Source organism: Bos indicus, chromosome 6, assembly GCF_029378745.1.
Source record: "Bos indicus isolate NIAB-ARS_2022 breed Sahiwal x Tharparkar chromosome 6, NIAB-ARS_B.indTharparkar_mat_pri_1.0, whole genome shotgun sequence".
Taxonomy (NCBI): domain Eukaryota; kingdom Metazoa; phylum Chordata; class Mammalia; order Artiodactyla; family Bovidae; genus Bos; species Bos indicus.
In genome coordinates this window covers 81,541,472-81,561,366 of record NC_091765.1, presented here as the reverse complement: position 1 = coordinate 81,561,366, position 19,895 = coordinate 81,541,472, and the positions used below count along the sequence as shown (strand labels likewise).

The window sequence follows — 19,895 nt, the reverse complement described above, 5'->3', positions numbered from 1 at the left end:
GGTAGTATACATGTTCCAATGCTATTCTCTCATTCAGATTTCTAATACCATTTCTGTTAGCCTAAATCATACCTTTAAGGTGACAAATATCTTTGACTCCCAAAGGATGTGAACTCACCTTGTACTAGATGTGCCTCCCTTTCTCTCAATTTTTTGTTTGTTTGTTTCAGTTTCTGATGGGATAGAATGATGTGTGTATATGTATACAGCATTGCTGAAGTTTTTAATGGCAAAACAAAAAAGAACAGTTTATGGTAACATACAGCATACTGTAATTAACTGAAGTATGAGGAGTTTAGTTCTCACCCAAATACTCCAAATTACCAAGATTTGACAAATTAGCAATAATTTGAGCAAATTATTCTTGGTCTCAATGAGTCTACTGGACAAATGATTATTGGTCTTCTAAGGATAACGCTGCCTTTGGATGCAATTAATTAGTTTAGGGACTGGTAGGTAACTTCATGGAAATTCCTACCTTTTTGGGGAAAAATGAGACATAAATATCAGTCTAAAATTTCTATACCTTGCTTTTTAGAAACAACTAAAACAAAAATTTTAAATTGAAAGAATAGAATAATCTTTGATTCGATGGCTCTTGGTCAGCTTCAGTGATTATAAAGGAAATGGATTTGAACAGATTTCTAAGATCTTTCTAATCTCTGGAATTCTCTCAGATTGATGTATGAAGAAAAAGATACACTTGATACTTTTTTAATAGCTATTGGAAACAGGGAAGAAATACCAGGGGAAAAAATTAGTCTATATGAAACTATTTCTGTGGCATTTGAGATAATTTCCAGGAATATATTATTAAACTCCATTTACTTTGGAGGAGCTTCGTATCTATGAAGGACTCATCTGTGAAGGTTCGAGTGAATACCAAGCAACGTAAGCATTCACAGTCTATGTAGAACCTAATTCTTCAGAGCTCATGCTGATGCTTGACGTTTCCCTACCAATTTCCTGCCACTCACTTATCCAGCCTACACTTTCACATCTCCTGTGATGAAGAATGCACTATCTTTCAAAATAGCTCATTTTAATTCTGGATATTAATTTTTTTCTTATGGTGGAAGAAGTCTGACTCTTCCTGACCCAGGGATTGAACCCTGGTCTCCTGGATTGTAGGCAGACACTTTACCGTCTGAGCCACCAGGGAAGTCCCAGTAATATCCATACTTGTCCCAAATTATTTTCTGGGGAGGTAATAATTTCTCATTTCAGTAGAGTGACTCAGCGCTTAGATAGAAAGATCTACATAATTGCATGCCAGAGAGACTTAGATGTGAGTCTTCCCACAGCCACTTGTTACTTGTGTGAATGTGTGCAGTGGTTAACCTTCTGAAATGTCACGTTTCACTTGTAAAATGTGTATTAATTCTTATTTTGCAGATATGTGTTAAAAATGAGTGCAGATAATATACATATATTTTGCATCTTAGTACCTATAATATCTCCAGTTCAATGGACATAAACTTGGGCAAACTCCAGGAGTTGGTAAGGGACAGGGAAGCCTGGTGTACTGCAGTCCATGGGATTGCAAAGAGTCAGAGACGACTTGGTGACTGAACAACAACAATCTATTATATAATGCCTGGACTAGTTTAGATCCTCCAAGAAGCCTATGTCAAGAGGGAATTCCATATACATTGTATTCTTAAAGGGAATGCTTGTGAGGAAAAAGGAAAGGATGAGAGGAAGCTGGGAGAGATGTCAGACTGTGATGCAAATCTGGTCCCAGATAGAGATCAGAGGAAGGATGGTGGAGGCCAGCATCTGAGACCAAAGTGTACTTCTAAGAGAGGTTGCTAAGGCTGCCAAGGAGTCCCCAAGCCAACACTGGCTGTTGTAGGAGTCTCATAGGAATGTGTCTATCTTATCAGTAGCATATTCAGTAATTGGGAGTAATCTATACAAGGGCCTTCCTGATAGCTCAGTTAATAAAAAAAAAAAAAAAAAAAATCCACCTGCAATGCAGGAGACACCGGTTTGATTCCTGGGTCAGGAAAATCCACTGGAGAAGGGATACACTCCCCACTCCAGTATTCTTGGGCTTCCCTGTGGCTCATCTGGTAAAGAATCTGCCTGCAATGCTGGAGACCTGGATTCAATCCCTGGGTTAGGAAAAGCCCCTGGAGAAGGGAAAGGCTACCCACTCCAATATTCTGGCCTAGAGAATTCCATGAACTATATAATCCCTGGGATCACAAAGAGTCAGACATAACTGAGCGACTTTCACTTTGAATCTACACAGACCATGGCCTTGGTATAACATGATGATGAATTTTAGAGGTGTTAGGGTTAAGGTCTGTAGGTCAGTTACCATGCCTGCAGATGAAAATATGTGAGACAGATTTTTGTGGTTGCCATGCTCCACTTTTTTTGCAACACAAAGCAACTTTTCCACACGAGTTCCAGAAGCATCTGTTCCATGATTCTGTAGGCTTTTCTTTCTGAAGGAAAATTCAGAAAAGGCCGATTACAGACCAAACTAGCCCCTCAGCTGATCTCAGGACCTCATATAGTTCTTAACCTCTCCCTCCTCCAGCATCCATTCTGACTTCCCATCACCAACAACCTGGCAAATCATGGTGGCTTAACTGGTAGGCTGAATCAATCTTTCATTCTTGGAGGTAAGCATTTTCTGTTCACAGTTGTTATAAAGAAGTAACAAGAGGGCCCCTTAGAGTTTTACCTGGGGTCCACATAAATTTCTCCTTGCCCCAACTGTGTGAAAGCAGTTCCAATGCTTCCTGCTCTTCAGTATCAATAATCTTGGCCATCATGGTGAAAGACACCTCTTCTCTTGTGCTTGTACCTGTTCACAGATAGTCCAGAGTGCCCTGGGTCACATCTATAACCTGTTGTCACCTAGCAAGAATCACTGGGAATAAAGAACAATGTAGAAATTTCTGATTCAATACATAAACTGCATCCCGAATAATGACACCTAATCCTATCAAAGTGTTGCCTCCATGTTTGTGCTTCAGTGGTGTCTTTAAAAGTCTTCCAGCATTCTGTGAGGTTTGTTGCTTCTGGATAATGAACTGTGTATAATGGTTGCTGGAACCAGCACATAACAGAGAATTTTCAGAACATTTCCACCTGAATGAGATTGTGTTGGTAGCTTGCAGCTGACATAGAGGGAGTGTTTATATCAGATAAGTAAGAAAATATTTGATTCATTATATTCTTTGCAGGCAAAGATGGAGAAGCTCTAAACAGTCAGTAAAAACAAGACCTGCAGCTTATTGTGGCTCAGATCATGAGCTCCTTATTGCAAAATTCAGACTTAAATTTTAAAAAGTAGGGAAAACCACTAGGCCATTCAGGAGTTTGGAGTGTTAGTTGCTCAATCATGTCCGGCTCTTTGTGATCCCACAGACTGTAGCCTGACAGGTTCTTCTGTCCATGGGAATCCCCAGGAAAGAGTACTGGAGTGGGTTGCCATTCCCTTCTCCAGAGGATCTTCCCGACCCAGGTATCAAGCCTGGTCTCCTGCATTGCAGACAGATTCTTTACTATCTGAGCAACAGTGAAGTTCCATTCCCAGGTATGACCTAAATAAAATCCCTTACAATTATACGGTGGAAGTGACAAGTAGATTAAAGGGATTAGATCTGATAGACAGAGTGCCTGAAGAACTTTGGTTGGAAGTTCATAACATTGTACAGGAAGCAGTGATCAAAACCATCCCCAAGAAAAAGAAATGCAAAAAGGAAAAGTGGTTGTCTGATGAGGCTTAAAAATAGCTGAGAAAATAAGAGAAGTGAAAGGCAAAGGAAAAAGGGAAAGAAATAACCAACTGAATGCAAAGTTCCAGAGAATAGCACAGTGAGATACGAAAGCCTTCTTAAATGGACAATACAAAGAAACAGGAAAACAGTAGAATTAAAAAGACTAGAGATCTCTTCAAGAAAATGGGAGATACCAAGGGAATATTTCATGGGAAGATGGGCTCAATAAAGGACAGAAATGGTATGGACCTGACAGAAGTACAAGAGAGTAAGAAAAGATGGGAAGAATACATAGAATAACTATACAAAAATAGTCTTAATGACCCAGTTAACCACAATTGTGTGATCACTCACCTAGAGCCACACATCCTGGAGTACGAAGTCAAGTCGACCTTAGGAAGCATTACTATGAACAAAGCTAGTCGAGGTGATGGAATTCCAGATGAGCTATTTCAAATCCTAAAAGATGATGCTGTTAAATTGTTGCACTCAATATGCTAGAAAATTTGGAAAACTCAGCAGTGGTTACAGGACTGGAAAAGGTCAGTTTTCATTTCAATCCAAAAGAAGGGCACTGCCAAAGAATGTTCAAACTACCAGACAATTGCACTCATTTTGCATGCTAGTAAGGTTAGGCTCAAAATTCTTCAATCCAGACTTCAACAATACATGAACCAAGAACTACCACATGTTCAAACTGGATTTAGAAAGGGCAGAGGAACCAGAGACCGAATTGCCAACATCCATTGTATCACAGAAAAAGCAAGGAAACTTTAAAAAAAAAAAAAAAAAAACCTTCTGCTTCATTGACTATGTGAAGGCCTTTGTTGTGGATCATAACAAACTGTGGAAAATTCTTAAAGAGTTGGAGTACCAGAGCACCTTACCTGTCTCCTGAGAAACCTGCATTCAGGACAAGAAATGACAATTAGAACCGGACTTAGAACAACTGACTGGTTCAAAATTGGGAAAGGAGTATTTCAAGGTTGTATATTGTCACCCTGCATATTTAGCTTCTATGCAGAGACATCATGTGAAATGCCAGGCTGAATGAAGTGAAGTGAAGAGTGAAGATTACCTGGAGAAATACCAACAATCTCAGATATGTAGATGATACCACTCTAATGGCAGAAGTGAAGAGGAACTAAAGAGCCTCTGGATGAAGGTGAAAGAGGAGAGTGTAAAAACTGGCTTAAAACTCAACATTAAAAAATCTAAGATCATGTCATCTGGTACCATCACTTCATCGCAAACAGAAGGGGAAAAAGTGGAAACAGTGGAAGATTTTATTTTCTTAGGCTTCAAAATCATTGCAGACTGACTGCAGCCATGAAATTTAAAAAAAAAGACTTGCTCCTTGCAAGAAAAGCAACGATAAAGGTAGTGTATTACAAAGCAGAGACATTATTTTGCCAACAAAGGTGCTTATTGTCAAGCTTATGGTTTCTCCAGTAGTCATGTATGGATGTGAGAGTTGGACCATGAAGAAGACTGAACGCTGAAGAGTTGATGCTTTCAAATTGTGGTACGGTGAAGAGTCCTTTGGACAGCAAGAAGATCAAACCAGTCGCTGCTGAAGGAAATCAATCGTGAATATTCATTGGAAGGACTGATGCTGAACCTGAAGCTCCAGTACTTTGGCCACCTGATGTGAAGAGCCGACTCACTGGAAAAGACCCAGATTCTGGGAAAGATTGAAGGCAAAAAGAGAAGGTGACAGAGGATGAGATGATTAGATAGCATTACTGACTCAATGAACATGAATTTGAGATAATGAAGGACAGGGAAGCCTGGCATGCTGCAGTTCATGGGGTTGCAAAGAGTCAGAAACGACTTAGCAACTGAACAACAACAACAACAAAGCAATGTTATAAATTCCCCCCAAGAAGAGAAAGTTGTTAAATATTTACCAGCATATCCTTATGTATGTGATAAGCTCACAGATCCTTTACTATGATGTGGATATTCTTGTTACGTGATATGTTAGGTGTGAGTTCATGTTTGTGGATCAGGCATTCCAACCTGTAAATACTAGCTAGAGCTCTGTGGGTAGCAAAAGCAAACCATACCCAGAAAGGGTATATGTACCTGAAAGATGAACCTCCTGATACTTGCATCATGGAAAGGGCCCAACAGAGTCACCATCAGGTAATTACTGCCTTATCACAATAGTGCTCAGTGTTGGGACATATGTATTGGAAGAAGAGGCAGCATTCTTTAAATTGTGTTCAGACTATTGATTTACATGTCAGTGCCAAGAAAATGCATAGCATATGACAATATTTCAGTTATAGAAGTCTGAAATGGTGCCAGGTTGTCTGTAAAAATTCTGGCTATCTTTTTATTTATTATCTTTTCATTTGTTCATCTCAACCATGTATATTAAGAAATATAATCATAATAACAAAGTCAATTCATTAGATTATGATTCATTGGCCATACATTGTAAATTTTATGGTAAAATGAACAGCCTACATAGAACTTTGGTAGATTTCTAGCTTTTCACAAACCACCAGAGTAGTAACACCATTCATTTCTACCTCAAGCCATGAAAGGAACAATAGGTAAAAATGAAAAAAAAAAAACAAAAACAAAACTGCACAATGTCCAAATATAAAATCTAAAATTATAGCACTAAATATATTTTAAATATACATTCTAAAGATGAATTTAGAATTAAATTCAATAACCTAATTACAGGGCCAAGTTCTAAGTTAGCTTAGAGACAGAATATTATATCTATATATAAAATTACAGCTGAAAAGAAAATTAAGTAATATATTCTGGAAATAATTTCTCAGATCAGATAACTTACAAATTCCTTTAAAACTAAGGAATTGGTTTAATTTATTCATTTCATGATAACATATAATAGCAGTCCCCAAGCTTTTTGGCAGCAGGGACCAGTTTCATGGAAGACAATTTTTCCATGGACTAGAGTATGGGGTGTTGGGAGAGAAGAAAAAAGGGGGCATGATTCAAAGACATTACATTTATTGTGCACTTCATATCTATTATTATTACATTAGCTCCACCTCAGATCATCAGGCTTTAGATCCCGGAGTTTGGGGACCCTTGACTTGTAAGACTAGATGGTCAGAGAAGGAAAGAAAATAATTTTTAAAAATAGATGTCAAAGAAAAAAAAGTAGGTGTAATTAGTATTAAGCTTTGAGGACAAGAACATTATAAGATAGATTTTATGTAAATATGAATGACTACTTTCACTGCATAGTAAAATATTTCATGATATAAACTCTATTAAGACATTTAATTCTGCTACATAGACATTATTAGAGAATAACCATTGTCCTTATAAACAATGTGGAGTCTTATAATAAGCAAATTAATGAACTTTCATAAATATAGGAGTACAAATGGCACTTTTAATTTTTACTATTCATTTATTTGATCAATAGTGATAATAATTTCTCAGAATTGATTTAGCACTTTTTTCTTTTGTAAATTTTTTATTAGTACCTATTTCTTATTTGTTGTTTTATTATTTTACTTCTCAATACTGTGTGAGATTTTAATACACTAGATATGTTAACTGTATCTTATAATTTTTTAAAATATTTTCTACTATGACTTGCCTTTTAACTTTTTGTATTTTTTTGAGTCAACTAAAGCAGTAGATGACTCTCAGAGTCCTTGAGTTCTTTTTATTTCTTTGCCTGAACTTAACTATTGGTGCTTCTCAGGAACCTTTATTTTGTGTCCTTCCCAGGGAGCTATAAACTACACCCGACCTCAAGCTGTGACCAAGTGCTGATGACCCTCACATTCATATTATCAGCCCAAATATCTCCTGTACTCTAGCCAGATTCCTGCAAATTGCCATCTACAGTTGCCTAAACTTACTTCAAATAAAACAAGCTCCAAATTATACCTGTCAACCTTTCCCACCCCCATAAATGTTCTTACCTAAAATTAACAGCAAAAATCAACCAGCATGAAAGGCTTGAACTTATTTTCTCTCAAAAATTTTCTCTACTAGCCCCTCTACCCATGTGTTATAAATGTCTCTGAAATCTGCCATTTTGTCTTCCTCCATCTGCCCCTGCTTTTGTTCAGATGCTGTTTCCTTTATCATTAGAAGACTGATTTCTCTCCAACCTTTCAAAATTGTCTTTATAAACTCTCTATTATAATCCTATTTTTTCTAATTGTCAGGTCAAATCTAAAGTGTTTGTTGAAACAAACACGTAACAATCATTAAGAAAATATTCAAATAGGATTTGAGAAATATGCTCATCATTATTGGTTTTTGGTATCATTTAAATATTAGAATTTAAATCATTGAATAACATATGTATTATTGTTTGATAACATGAACAATTCTAGAGTTAGATAGTTTGATGGCAGCAGCAACATTAAGAATGTTTTTGTTTTAAAAAAAAAACTCACAATTTGATACTCATATGTGTGGTTGCATTTAAAATCAGTGATGTTTATAATGCTCACACTACTAAACAGTCATTCCAAATTCCCAACTGAAAACAGTAGGTTATAATAAACAGCCAGACCTTGATATTATAAAATGATACAGGAGACAGTTATACTAATTTAGCCTTTGACTTATCCATCATTTGCCATCCAAAAGTCTCTTTAGAAGTAAAATTGTGCTTCTATTATTTTTAAAAATGTGGTTCTACACATAATTTTTCATTAAAAAGACATTAAATTTTCAGAGAAATCACTAAAAAAGTTAATCTCTATTTGATTCCAGAATGTGAGGATAAATAAAGCATGAACTATTTACTTTTATGTCAATTAATTTTATAAATTACCCTTTATCAATATTTTAGGTAAAAATGATTACCATTTATTTTCTTTATCATAAGTGAGGAAAGCCTATCTTTGTATGATAGCCTATTATTTCTTTTCATCGTATTTTGCAGCAAAAGGAGTAATGAAGGGTGTTAGAGGCAGTGATGCTGGTTGTTATTGCAAGAGTAAGAGTAAGGATGCAAGCTAAGCAGTGGGAAATTTCTCAAACTATTCTGTATTTAATCTGTGGTGTTGGGGGACCCGTTCTCTTTCACTTTACACAGGTGATTAAAGCCGTAGAGGAAGGCTACCGTCTGCCAAGCCCCATGGACTGCCCTGCTGCTCTCTACCAATTAATGCTGGATTGCTGGCAGAAAGATCGAAATAGCAGGCCCAAGTTTGAAGAAATTGTCAACATGTTGGACAAGCTGATCCGTAACCCAAGTAGCTTGAAGACACTGGTTAATGCATCAAGCAGGTACAAGGCCAGACTGGGGAGATTTTTCTGAATATTGCAAATTCAGATTAATGCCATAGATATCAAGTTAATGAAATTATTTTTGTACACATATTAGCCTATGAACCTATATTACACTAATTTATTTGAATATGGTTTTTGCATAATGTTCTTTACATGAATGAAATATAAACGATTAAATTATACTTAAAAACACCTATACCTAATCTAATAGTGTAACCTACCAGTTTCAGATAAATGTTAACTGTAGTCAAATTCAGGTAATATTTCCTAAAAATCCCCAAATATATGTACTTTCCAGTGCTTTGAACCCTACGTAGGTTTGGATGGGGAAATAAGATTATAAGATCACAGGAAAAAGCCAGTTAATCACTGAAAAAATTTTAAACCAGAAATATATAACAATTACTCTTGATTTCCTTAGCTAGATTTCTCAACCTGTCATATTCTATAAACATCAACAACTCCTTAAGAGACTCTTTCCTCTTATCCAGTTGAGTATAGACATTTGGATAATCATTTACTGTGTAGTTTAAACAGGACTTGAAACTAATAAATGAGTAATCTTGTGGAAAAAACTTGTGTGAGCAAATGAGCATTTTTAAAATTTTTCTGAATGCCTGTAAATGCATTTAAATAATGTTATCTTATATAAAGAATTCTTAACTCGTTTACTTGAAAAATTACAAAATTGTCCTCTCAATAAAGGACATCATTTTGATTATGTACTAGGAAATATACCAGATTATTATTTTCACTATATATAAGGCAGTTATCGTTCTCTACAAGAAAAGGTATCCTTCTGGTAGCTGAATTGACTACCCATAGTATGCACCAAATGAGAAACAATTTATTGATAAAGTTACATAAGTTCTGTGACTCTGGTATAAACATTTGTTTACTAGACAAAGAGTCATTTTTAAATACAAATGAGGAATGAATCTTCAAACTCTGTTCAGGCATCATTAGCTTTCTGTGGTAGCAAATGGAGAATACATCTTAGAGATTACTCCTTATGTTATTCCCAAAGTAACTGCTTTTAATTTTTTTTTTGTCATCTAAAATATTGTGTTTCTCTCTAGTTGTTTGAATTATGTTGTCACAAATTGATGTAAGGAAAGGAAATCATAAAGAGAAATTTTAAGTTCTAAATTGTATTAATTTCAACATCATCATTATAGATTGAGAGCAGTTGAAAATTTTCTAACAAAATTTCATATTACTTTACATATGTATTACATAGAATTCAACTTGCTAGATTTCATTTAACAGATTTAGCTTAAGACTCTATGGCCAACACTCTGTATGGGTGGACATAGAGGGCTGACTCTACTATATCATTTTATATAAGAAACTTGAGCATCCATGGATTTGGGTATTAATTGGGTGGAGGGCTGGTCCTGCAATCAATCAGCTGCAGATATTAGGGGGAGGGCTGTATCATTCTCTACCTGATTTTTTATTCATTCATCTACAAGTCCTGGTTCTCGAAGATGTTAGTTCCTGATTCACTGTCTCTTTCTCTCTGTTCCTACACATGTCACAAAATTAGGTGAATTGAGTAACCATGTAGATGATATTCAAATATTTCTCAATACCTTGAAATTTTCTCCTTCAGTGATTTTGGTCTCTAACCCACCTTGGACTCTTTTTCATAGTCATAGTCTAGACTTTGCTATTACCCCAAATTGCATCTCTTCTATTATCTCAATTTCAAGATCCTGTTCTCCAAATTCAACAAATCTTTGACTCTACTATTTATTGACTACAAATTACTACAAAATGTCTATTTATTCATCCAATAAATATTCATGTATGTATTCTCTGTCAGGCTGTGGGCTAGGTGCTGAGTATGCAGAAATGAGTAACAAACTCTTGAGGCAGAGAGAGATGAAATAAAATAAAAACTTAAAAAGAAATACTTTAGTTTTAGAGTGGAGAATGAGAGTAAAATTTCCAGAAATCATCATAATCATTTCATATATTATTGGTCAAGGAGTGTAAATTTAATATAGTTAAGAGCATCACATAGTTTGATTAATTCTATTTTGTTTTCTTATGTATTAATATTAAGGGTTACATTTTGCTTTCCAGTTCTACTCCTAGGTGAGTTAACAAGCACTCCTATGTAAGAGCATAAAATAAAGGATAACTAATTTCTGGTCTTCTAGGAAATAAGATTAAATGAGTACAAGTTTCTCTAGCAAAGTCTAGAAGCAATTGACTTTACACAAATTATCCTACATGTCTCTATTTGGTAGCATTTTCTGTATTTTACAAACAAAACTGAAGTAGGAAATTAATACATCTAAATTAATAACATGGAATTTTTTCCTAATGTTTTGTATTACAGAAAATTCAGTTATCAAACCATTATAAGTCATTGTTAATTATGGATAGAAAAAATCTGAATAGGCTGATTTTTGCATTCTGTTTTTCAAATTATTTTCTTCCTTGTTAGCATTTGTGTATTTTTCTCCTATAAATATACTTATAAACTCAAAGATCCATTGGTAATGAGTTAATATTACAATAAATTTTTTAATATTTGTGTTTTTTGTGTTTTAGAGTATCTAATTTATTGGCAGAACATGGCTCACTGGGATCTGGGGCCTACAGATCAGTAGGCGAATGGCTAGAAGCAATCAAAATGGGCCGATATACAGAGATTTTCATGGAAAATGGATACAGTTCAATGGACGCTGTGGCTCAGGTGACCTTGGAGTGAGTAATTTTTCTGATAATTTTTACGTAATTGCTGGGGCAAGAAAAATTGTTCAGAAACCAATCTGGATGAGATCAAGGGAAATCAGTTAACCTTTGTCCGTGTGTGGCAGCTTTCAAAGAAGCGTCTTCATTTTTAGCCTGTATTGTTAACAACTGCATGATTAATGCTACTTGTGGCCAGTATCTTTGCTTCTTTGCTTCAAACAAATAACATTTGAGTATTTGATTGATTGGAATAACATCTTGGCAAAATACTGGTACTTTGTGTTGTAGAAAAGATGTTTTCTTGACAAAGTTTTTCTACTGATACTGTGTTATATGAATGTAAATACAAAACAAACTGTAAGCACAATTGGTGCTGCTAGCCCTGTAACAACAAAACATACTCTTAAGTTTCGGCTTTGATGAATACCCAGATAACAACAGCTTAAACAAAGCTTCCTGGGCAGGAATCTCATCCCGTTTACTCTATAAGTGGTGCATCTTATATTCTTGCAATCCAAGGATATATTAGATCCTGCCTTGATTTTTGTTATTTGGTACAATCTCAGTGGAAACCAATTGTGCCCTCTTCTGTTTGCACGTTTAAGATAAAATCTATCAAATCTTATTATATAAAAATCACTAGAGTTAAAAATTGAATTCTTTAGGGTTGTAAGTTGTTTGTATTTTATTATATACTCTGTACGTGTAATTATTTTAGCCTAATATTTGTAATTTGTGAAAACTAACTGTTGTTATGGTGGTTACATCTGGATTACATTAACAAAAATGATGTTTTAACCTATGAATATAATAATAACAGTTCAAATTGCCTACACATTCAAAGGTTAAAATATTGTTGTAAGTTTTAAAGCATGATAGAACTTTCTAAAGCACTAAACCACAGTCTTTCTTCCATTACATCACATAATATGAACACTGAGCACTTGGTTCTCACCATTTCTACTCTGGCATTCTCTGGTTTATTGAACTCACTGCCTATCCACAGAAAAGGTAACAGGGTACCATCACTGATCACCAATTAATGTCACTTTCTCAGAATTTCTCTTCTTGATAACTATAACTAAAAGGACCTAAAATCACCACTCAGCTAGCTATCTTAATTTATTGAATATCATTCTCACCATCACCACTAGATCATATCTACTTGAGAGCACATATACTTTGCCCATTATTTCTTTGGACACTCAAAAAACTCATGAGTACTATATTTGAAATAGTAAACAGAAAAATTTATTGATAATTTAAAACTATTTTTACATGATTGCTATTTAATTTTTCAGTAAAAATGGTCATTTTAATTTATTAAAGTCATTTGTCATTTTATATTAAAATGATACTGTAGGTATTTCTTCTACCCAATGTCAGATTACTTGTAAATATGTAATAAAACTATTTGCATTAAACCATGTCTCTCTTTTTATTAAAATAGCACATATACATGTATATATTTACATCCACTACTTTTTTGTTTCTCCGTAACAGAATAGTTATAATCACTAATAATGGCTTTTGCATTAATTCCTCTGTTTTACTTTCATTGGGGCCCCCAAATACTATAAATATGTTAAAAATTTTACATTATGGTTTCACTTTTTATTATGTCTAATAATTCCTTTCTGTTTACTTTTCTATTTTCCCTTCTGTTTCAAAACTCTCTCATTTTGTATGTTTTCTTTCAAGACTTAATAGCTTCTTCTCTCATCTTGTGATGGTCTGAAACTCGCTTCTATTCTCCTGTATTTTTGTCTGGTCAAATCTTCTCTACATGGTTGAGTTTCTTCCTTCTCTGTTGCTTTGATAGCATGTTGCCTTCTGTATTGCCTCCTTTCATATATTTTATGGTGTAATTTATTTACTCTGACCTAAGAATAAGGTGAAATTAAGAGATTTACCAACATCTTCCTGTTCAGAGAATGTTGGTGTCAATGTGTCAATTGCTTCAATTTCCTGGGACTATAAATACCACATTCCTTACGAGGAACTGAGCCAGCCAAACTTAAGTGAAGCCGATTTATTGGAGAGTCCAACACATGTCTTCTTGTTTATTGTATTTTGACCACATTTTCCCTCTATTAGTAAGAATGTATTTATCAAAATGTTATGTTAAATAACGCACAGAAGAATGAGTAATCAGTTACTTGTTTGGTCAAGAATATAAAAAAAAGACTATATGTGCATTTTGTTTGCTCTTGACCAAAAAGAAAAAAAAAAAAAAGCCAGTCATTATTAAGGACTATGGCAAAGGAACTAAAATATTAGTAAAGACAAAGACAAAATCTTAAATAATTAAAGATTTATTTCTACATGGTCTTTTTTGTTGTTTAGTCACTAGGCCCATGTCTAAATAATAATTTTATGTAGCCTGTATAAACTATAATGAAATAAAATATACCAGTATTATTGCCAGAGCATAATTTTGAAACTGAGAACTGGAAGAATATACTCATACTGTAAAAAATGCTTTGAAAAAAGTTAAAATTAATTAATATAGAGCAAAAGACCAAACTGCCATATACATACCTAAGAAAAATATGTTATTAATATAATTTGTGCCATCAAATTTGTTCTCATGATGGATTTTGAATAAGGAAGAGGAAACAGTTATAATTTTTCAGAACCACATACTTTGGTGAAAATTTCCTTCATAGAGGTTTAATTTTATTTATGTTTTTTTGGCCAGCACATATATGTAAGGCTTGATGTGGAATAGAAATGAAATATTTTTAGAATTTAGAGTTAAAATGTATTCAACAAAAGTGGCTTTCAACTTCAGATGTTTCTGTCTGCTGTTCTCTGTGCCTAACCTTGGCTGTTCTGTGTGCAGTACTCATAGGACAACAATTGTTGTAGCAGCAATGATGCAATCTGTACTATGGCATTTAAGTGCAGGGAGTTATGGTCTACAGGGGGATCTGTGAGCTTGAGGTGAGTTGCACATTGAATCCAAATATTGGAATTAAGGACAGTAGCACAGCTGTTTTTTAAACTTCTTGTCAGATCAGTACTGTCAACTTTTGATTATTCAGAAAATGAATAAAATCCAATAACTTTATTATACCAATCATGTGTAAGCTGAAGCAATTCCTATTTACTTATTTATTTATTGAATTGAGGTCTTAAAATATTAAAATTAAGTGTCGCAAATCTGGAGCCAAAATTTGTGCCCACTAACTCAAATGGAGAATTCCATGGACCGTACAGTCCATGGGGTCGCAAAGAATCGGACACGACTAAGCGACTTTCACTTTTACTTTCTACTCAAATTTAACTTATTGATAAAGTCATTATGCATAATTTAGTATATGCCTAAAGAACACATATGAGTACTTAATATCCTCCGTGTTCTGCATAAGCTAAAACATCCAGTGTAACTCTCACAACTCGATGGACATGAGTTTGAGTGAACTCTGGGAGTTGGTGATGGACAGGGAGGCCTGGCCTGCTGCAATTCATGGGGTCGCAAAGAGTCGGACACGACTGAGTGACTGAACTGAACTGAACCCTCACAAGGTCTCATCCATTGAAAGTTATAGCTAGGTCATGGTTAAGTCCTCCCTGCCAAGATATATGTATACCTTGTACAGTACATATATGATTATCAGGATTCTTTGAAGTGACCAAAAAAAATCCCAAATATGCAATTGCATCATAAAACTATGACAATAAGAATAAACACTGAAATTTAGTGAATGTTCATTAACCTCTCTTCTCCCTTCTCCTATCCAGCCTGTGTTGGTGGAGCTAAGTACTAGTGATATGGCTAAAAGATGTGTAAAGCAGAAGGGAGAAGAATGTAAGGGAACATTTCCTATACCAGTGGATAAATTACATCCTGAATAATCAAGAGTTGGCTCCAACATCAACTAAACCTCCTGTTTAGTTTCTACTTTTCATTCTGCCATTTAACACCATAATACCAGTGTTTTCCATTATTTTATATTAAGAAATAACATTTAAAAAAAGATTGGAATGTTGTCACAACAAAGGCAGTTCATTATATTTACAGCTTTTCTAAAACTAATCATGTTTTGTTGACAAAATTAAAACTTTTTTATGTAACAATATCAGTCTATCATGTTTAGATTCATAAGCCTATGCTGAAATTTAGTTTATTATCATTAAATTGGCTTTGGGTATTACTTAAGATTACACGTGGTCATGATAAAATTAGTATCATATATGTAAGGGGACACACCTAAAACTTTCCCTTGCTACAAAAACTCCTATATAGATAAATGAAATGAGTAAAATAACACATTTTCAAGTTTTTTTTTTTTTCAAAAATATTCATAGAGTAGCACCTTTATCATGTAATGGAAAATACTTTTATTTTTATCAAATTTCTTACATTATTACTGTTAAATAGACTATTTAATAGGTGCTTTAAGAAGTAAAATAGAAATTATTGAAAATCACAAAAATGTGAGACAAAGCTACATAAAAGAAAATACCATAATGTATTTATCAATATTGGAATAAAGTTACTTAACCTTTACAGGAAACATTTTCCTAATACCTTTTTAATTCTTATTTGTAATTTTAGTAGGAAAATATTAAACGGAATTTTTAAAGAAAACTTTGCTCCTGAGAACAGATTTAACTGCATGAATAATCTTGGTTTTCCCCACATTTTTAAAATCACACTGTATAAACGGACATTGCATGCATTATAATCATGCTACTTTCTAATTCTCTGCACATTAATTTGTCAGCTTTTGAAATGACAGGTCAGACCTCAAAAACAGCATTCCATTAAAGACACATAATTTATGGCAGTATGTAAAACTGAGTGCTGTATTTTCATAATTCCATTTATCCCATGGAAAGAGGTGTAGATAGAGGTGGGAGGTGAAATGTAAGAGAGATGAAATGTTAGAGAGAGGAGAAGGATAGAGAATTTCACTGGTCTGAAATTCTGTATGAATGTTAAGGGATTATCAGGTCATAAGATGATCCTAAATAAAATTTATGCTTGGGAAAATTTAAACAAATTTAACTTAACATCTAGATATATGAAATGTTCTGGAAAAGGTCAGGTTTTATTTGCCTATAAACACAAACTCTGTAACTGTATTAATCAAATACAATTCCTTAAAATATTCATTCTTTAGCATGATATAGATGTCATGAAAAATGTAAATTCCCAAAGCACTGAACCAGATTCTTTCTTGTGGTTATTTGCAGAGAATAAAGTTATATTTACATATATTAACAGATTAAGACAGTGGGAAAAAAAAATAAGCCAAACTAGTGATTTAATAAGAGGCAAAGCAACCAAGAGTTGGAATATGGAATACATACACACTTACGCCCATGCACCACACTCCAGAAACACATACACTTTAAATTAAGGTTTCGGTATTATACATGCAAAGTTCACCCTGTTTGAGCAGGAAAGTCTGTAATATTTTTTCAGGTCTGTCAGAATAACTATAATAGCTATTTTCAAAAACTCATTCTTAATAATTGGATTAGCCATATGGATTCTGCAGTTTAAGTATGTATATATTAAATCAGTACTTTCAAACCTTTGTCAGAATCACATGTAGGTTTATAAAACACATGATAAAACATATGTTTTAAACTTTATTTCAAGTTCTAATTATTTACATTCTCTAGTAGAGATTGCTTTCAGGTTAAGAAATTTTATCCCCTTTTCTCCTGACTTAAGTCCAAAAGTTGGTAGTGAGCACCCATAAATTGTCTTCATAATTCATGTTACATGTGGAAATATGACAGTGTTAATTAGCCCATAACTGTAGTTGCCATGAAGTATAGACTGGATTACCATAGATTCAGTCAAATAATCATGTGTTTTGTTTCCTTCATTAGATATCTTCTTTCTTTTGGAATTCTGGATATTTGATGTTATATATACAGATTTCTCATTTCACAGATTAATCAATGTTTGCATGTAATTTGAAGTTCTTTGGTCAATGTTATATCTCAGAGAAATGAGAAATTGTTTTCTGATCCACAAAAGGAAATTAACAAAAATCTATATCATATTGCTTATATATTTTCCTATCATATAGGAAGAGGACAATCTTAATTGTTACCTATTTTATTATATTTATCTCAATGCTTCTTAAGGGGAGATTTTTCCACTCAAGGGACACTTTGCAATGTCTGGAGACATTTTGTCTTGTTACGACAAAGGGCCAGTGGCCATCCAGTATTTCTGGTATTTAGTGGGACCAGGTAAGGCATGCTGGTAGATGTCCTTTAATACACAGGGTAGCCTCTACAAACAAAAAAATTTCCAGCCTGTAATGTTAACAGGGGCAAGGCTCAGAAACCCTGATTTAATTGAAAAAGACAAGATTAAACTCAAATCTCTTTTGTTCCTATGTTGTCTGCCATTAGCTGTTTTACAATCTATTCATGACTAGTGAAAGTCATTCAGTCATGTCCGACTCTTTGCCCCACCATGGACTATACAGTCCATGGGATTCTCCAGGCCAGAATACTGGAGTGGGTAGCCGTTCTCTTCTCCAGGGGATCTTCCCAACCCAGGAATCAAACCCAGGTCTCCCTCAACTGCAGGCGGATTCTTTACCAGCTGAGCCACCAAGAAAGACCATTCATAACTAACAATAGTGATTTTGTTTAAACCGAAATTTTATTGCTTTTTAAGTTTTGTTGATTGTCTTCATTGCCTCATTATTCTTAGTTTTATTATACTCTGGTGTCTTGTAGCTATAATAATTTCTAAATTAAATGTTTCACATTTACATTCAAAGAAAGAAATGTTTCCACCATAAGTGTTCATTGCTTTTTCTTTAGCTATTTGCCATTTGCTAAAACTCTCATAAGAAATCAACAAAACATAAAAGGAAAAAGACACCTAATGTATTACTTGCTGGTGCTGCTAAGTCGCTTCAACTCTGCTGCTCAGTTGCGTCCAACTCTTTGTGACCCCATGGACCAATTGTAGCCACCAGGCTCCTCTGTCCATTGGATTCTCCAGACAAGACTACTGGAGTGGGCTTCCCTCTTCCAGGGTATCTTCCTGACCCAGGGAACAAATCCATATCTCTTAGATAAATAATATTTCCAATACTAATACACATAGAGCTCCATTTACTCAATTTCTACCTTCTGATAATTAAGAGATTTTTTGAGTGTCCAAAACGATTCAGTTTTACCTATAATTCCAGTGCAATTGAATCCAATTATAAAGAATTCTAGGACAGTCTGAAATTAGTACATTTACTGAATGCATAATGTGTTAAGCAGAGTAATTATCTAAAGAAATCTAACATGGCAAACATTTTAAAATCTTGTCATTGAAAAATCTTGAATCACTAATGCTCATTTTTTTTAATAATTAACATTGTTATCTGTCAAACATATCTGAATTATTATATATGTCAAATGCATATTTTGGAAAAATAGAACTCCTGGATATCCTGTGGAATAATATTTAAAAACCATGAGCTCTGGCTTTGAGTGCCATAATATGCTATTAGTTTAGGAATCTAAACATTTGTAAGTTTATTTTGAATAATAAGCTTGTTAAAAAGCAATAATATAAAAATGTCTTTTGAAAAGATCTCTTGATAGCGTGTAATCTTCAGAATGCTCTAAACGCCAATAGAACCAAGATATATTTGATAAAGGAAGAAAGCTGTGCTACTATGGATTCCAAGTGAAAAATAAAATATTTTAAGCATTATCAGAGGAATGTAGTGATGATTATCCCCTGAAGATACCCGATATATAAAATGATTGTGATGACTTGAGTCATTTGAAAAGGTTGGTCTTCGAATGCTTAGCTATGAAATTTTTTAAAGTATATTTTATGCTTCTTTTAGTAAAATAAAAAGTGCTTGTTCATATTGTAGGTCCACGTTTTCAAAACCATGCAATGAAATTGTACCGTTTAATTAAATATTTATTGGTAACATGTGCAAATTTGTTTTTTCTCTGCTCTGTGCCATCCGAAAAATCCAAAAGAGGAGGGCAACTATATATATATATTTGTTATATATATATATATAACTTCTTGTTGTAAATATTTTTTGACTGCAAATAGATTCTAAGGTACAATTTTAGAGCCTGCACTTGAAAATTGGACCCCATATATCTAAATTGGGACTGTAATCTAATTAGCTTCTGCAAAAGGTTTGCCTCTTTGCCAACGTGAGGTATTGTGCTGTGCTACAAACT

General features: G+C 34.1%; 1 protein-coding gene across 7 annotated transcripts in view; it reads left to right on the top strand.

Moving 5' to 3' along the window:
• The window catches only part of EPHA5 (EPH receptor A5), a 408,082-nt gene that overhangs the window by 383,533 nt on the left and 4,654 nt on the right, over positions 1-19,895 (top strand). For 6 of the 7 annotated variants that reach the window (XM_070791518.1, XM_070791523.1, XM_070791516.1 and 3 more), the window contains 2 exons: positions 8,797-8,990; positions 11,559-11,714. In XM_070791518.1, the coding sequence (XP_070647619.1) occupies positions 8,797-8,990; positions 11,559-11,714 (350 nt within the window). Of the gene's footprint in view, positions 1-8,796; positions 8,991-11,558; positions 19,405-19,895 lie in introns of those variants that run through there. The other variant, XM_070791522.1, reaches the window with a different exon arrangement.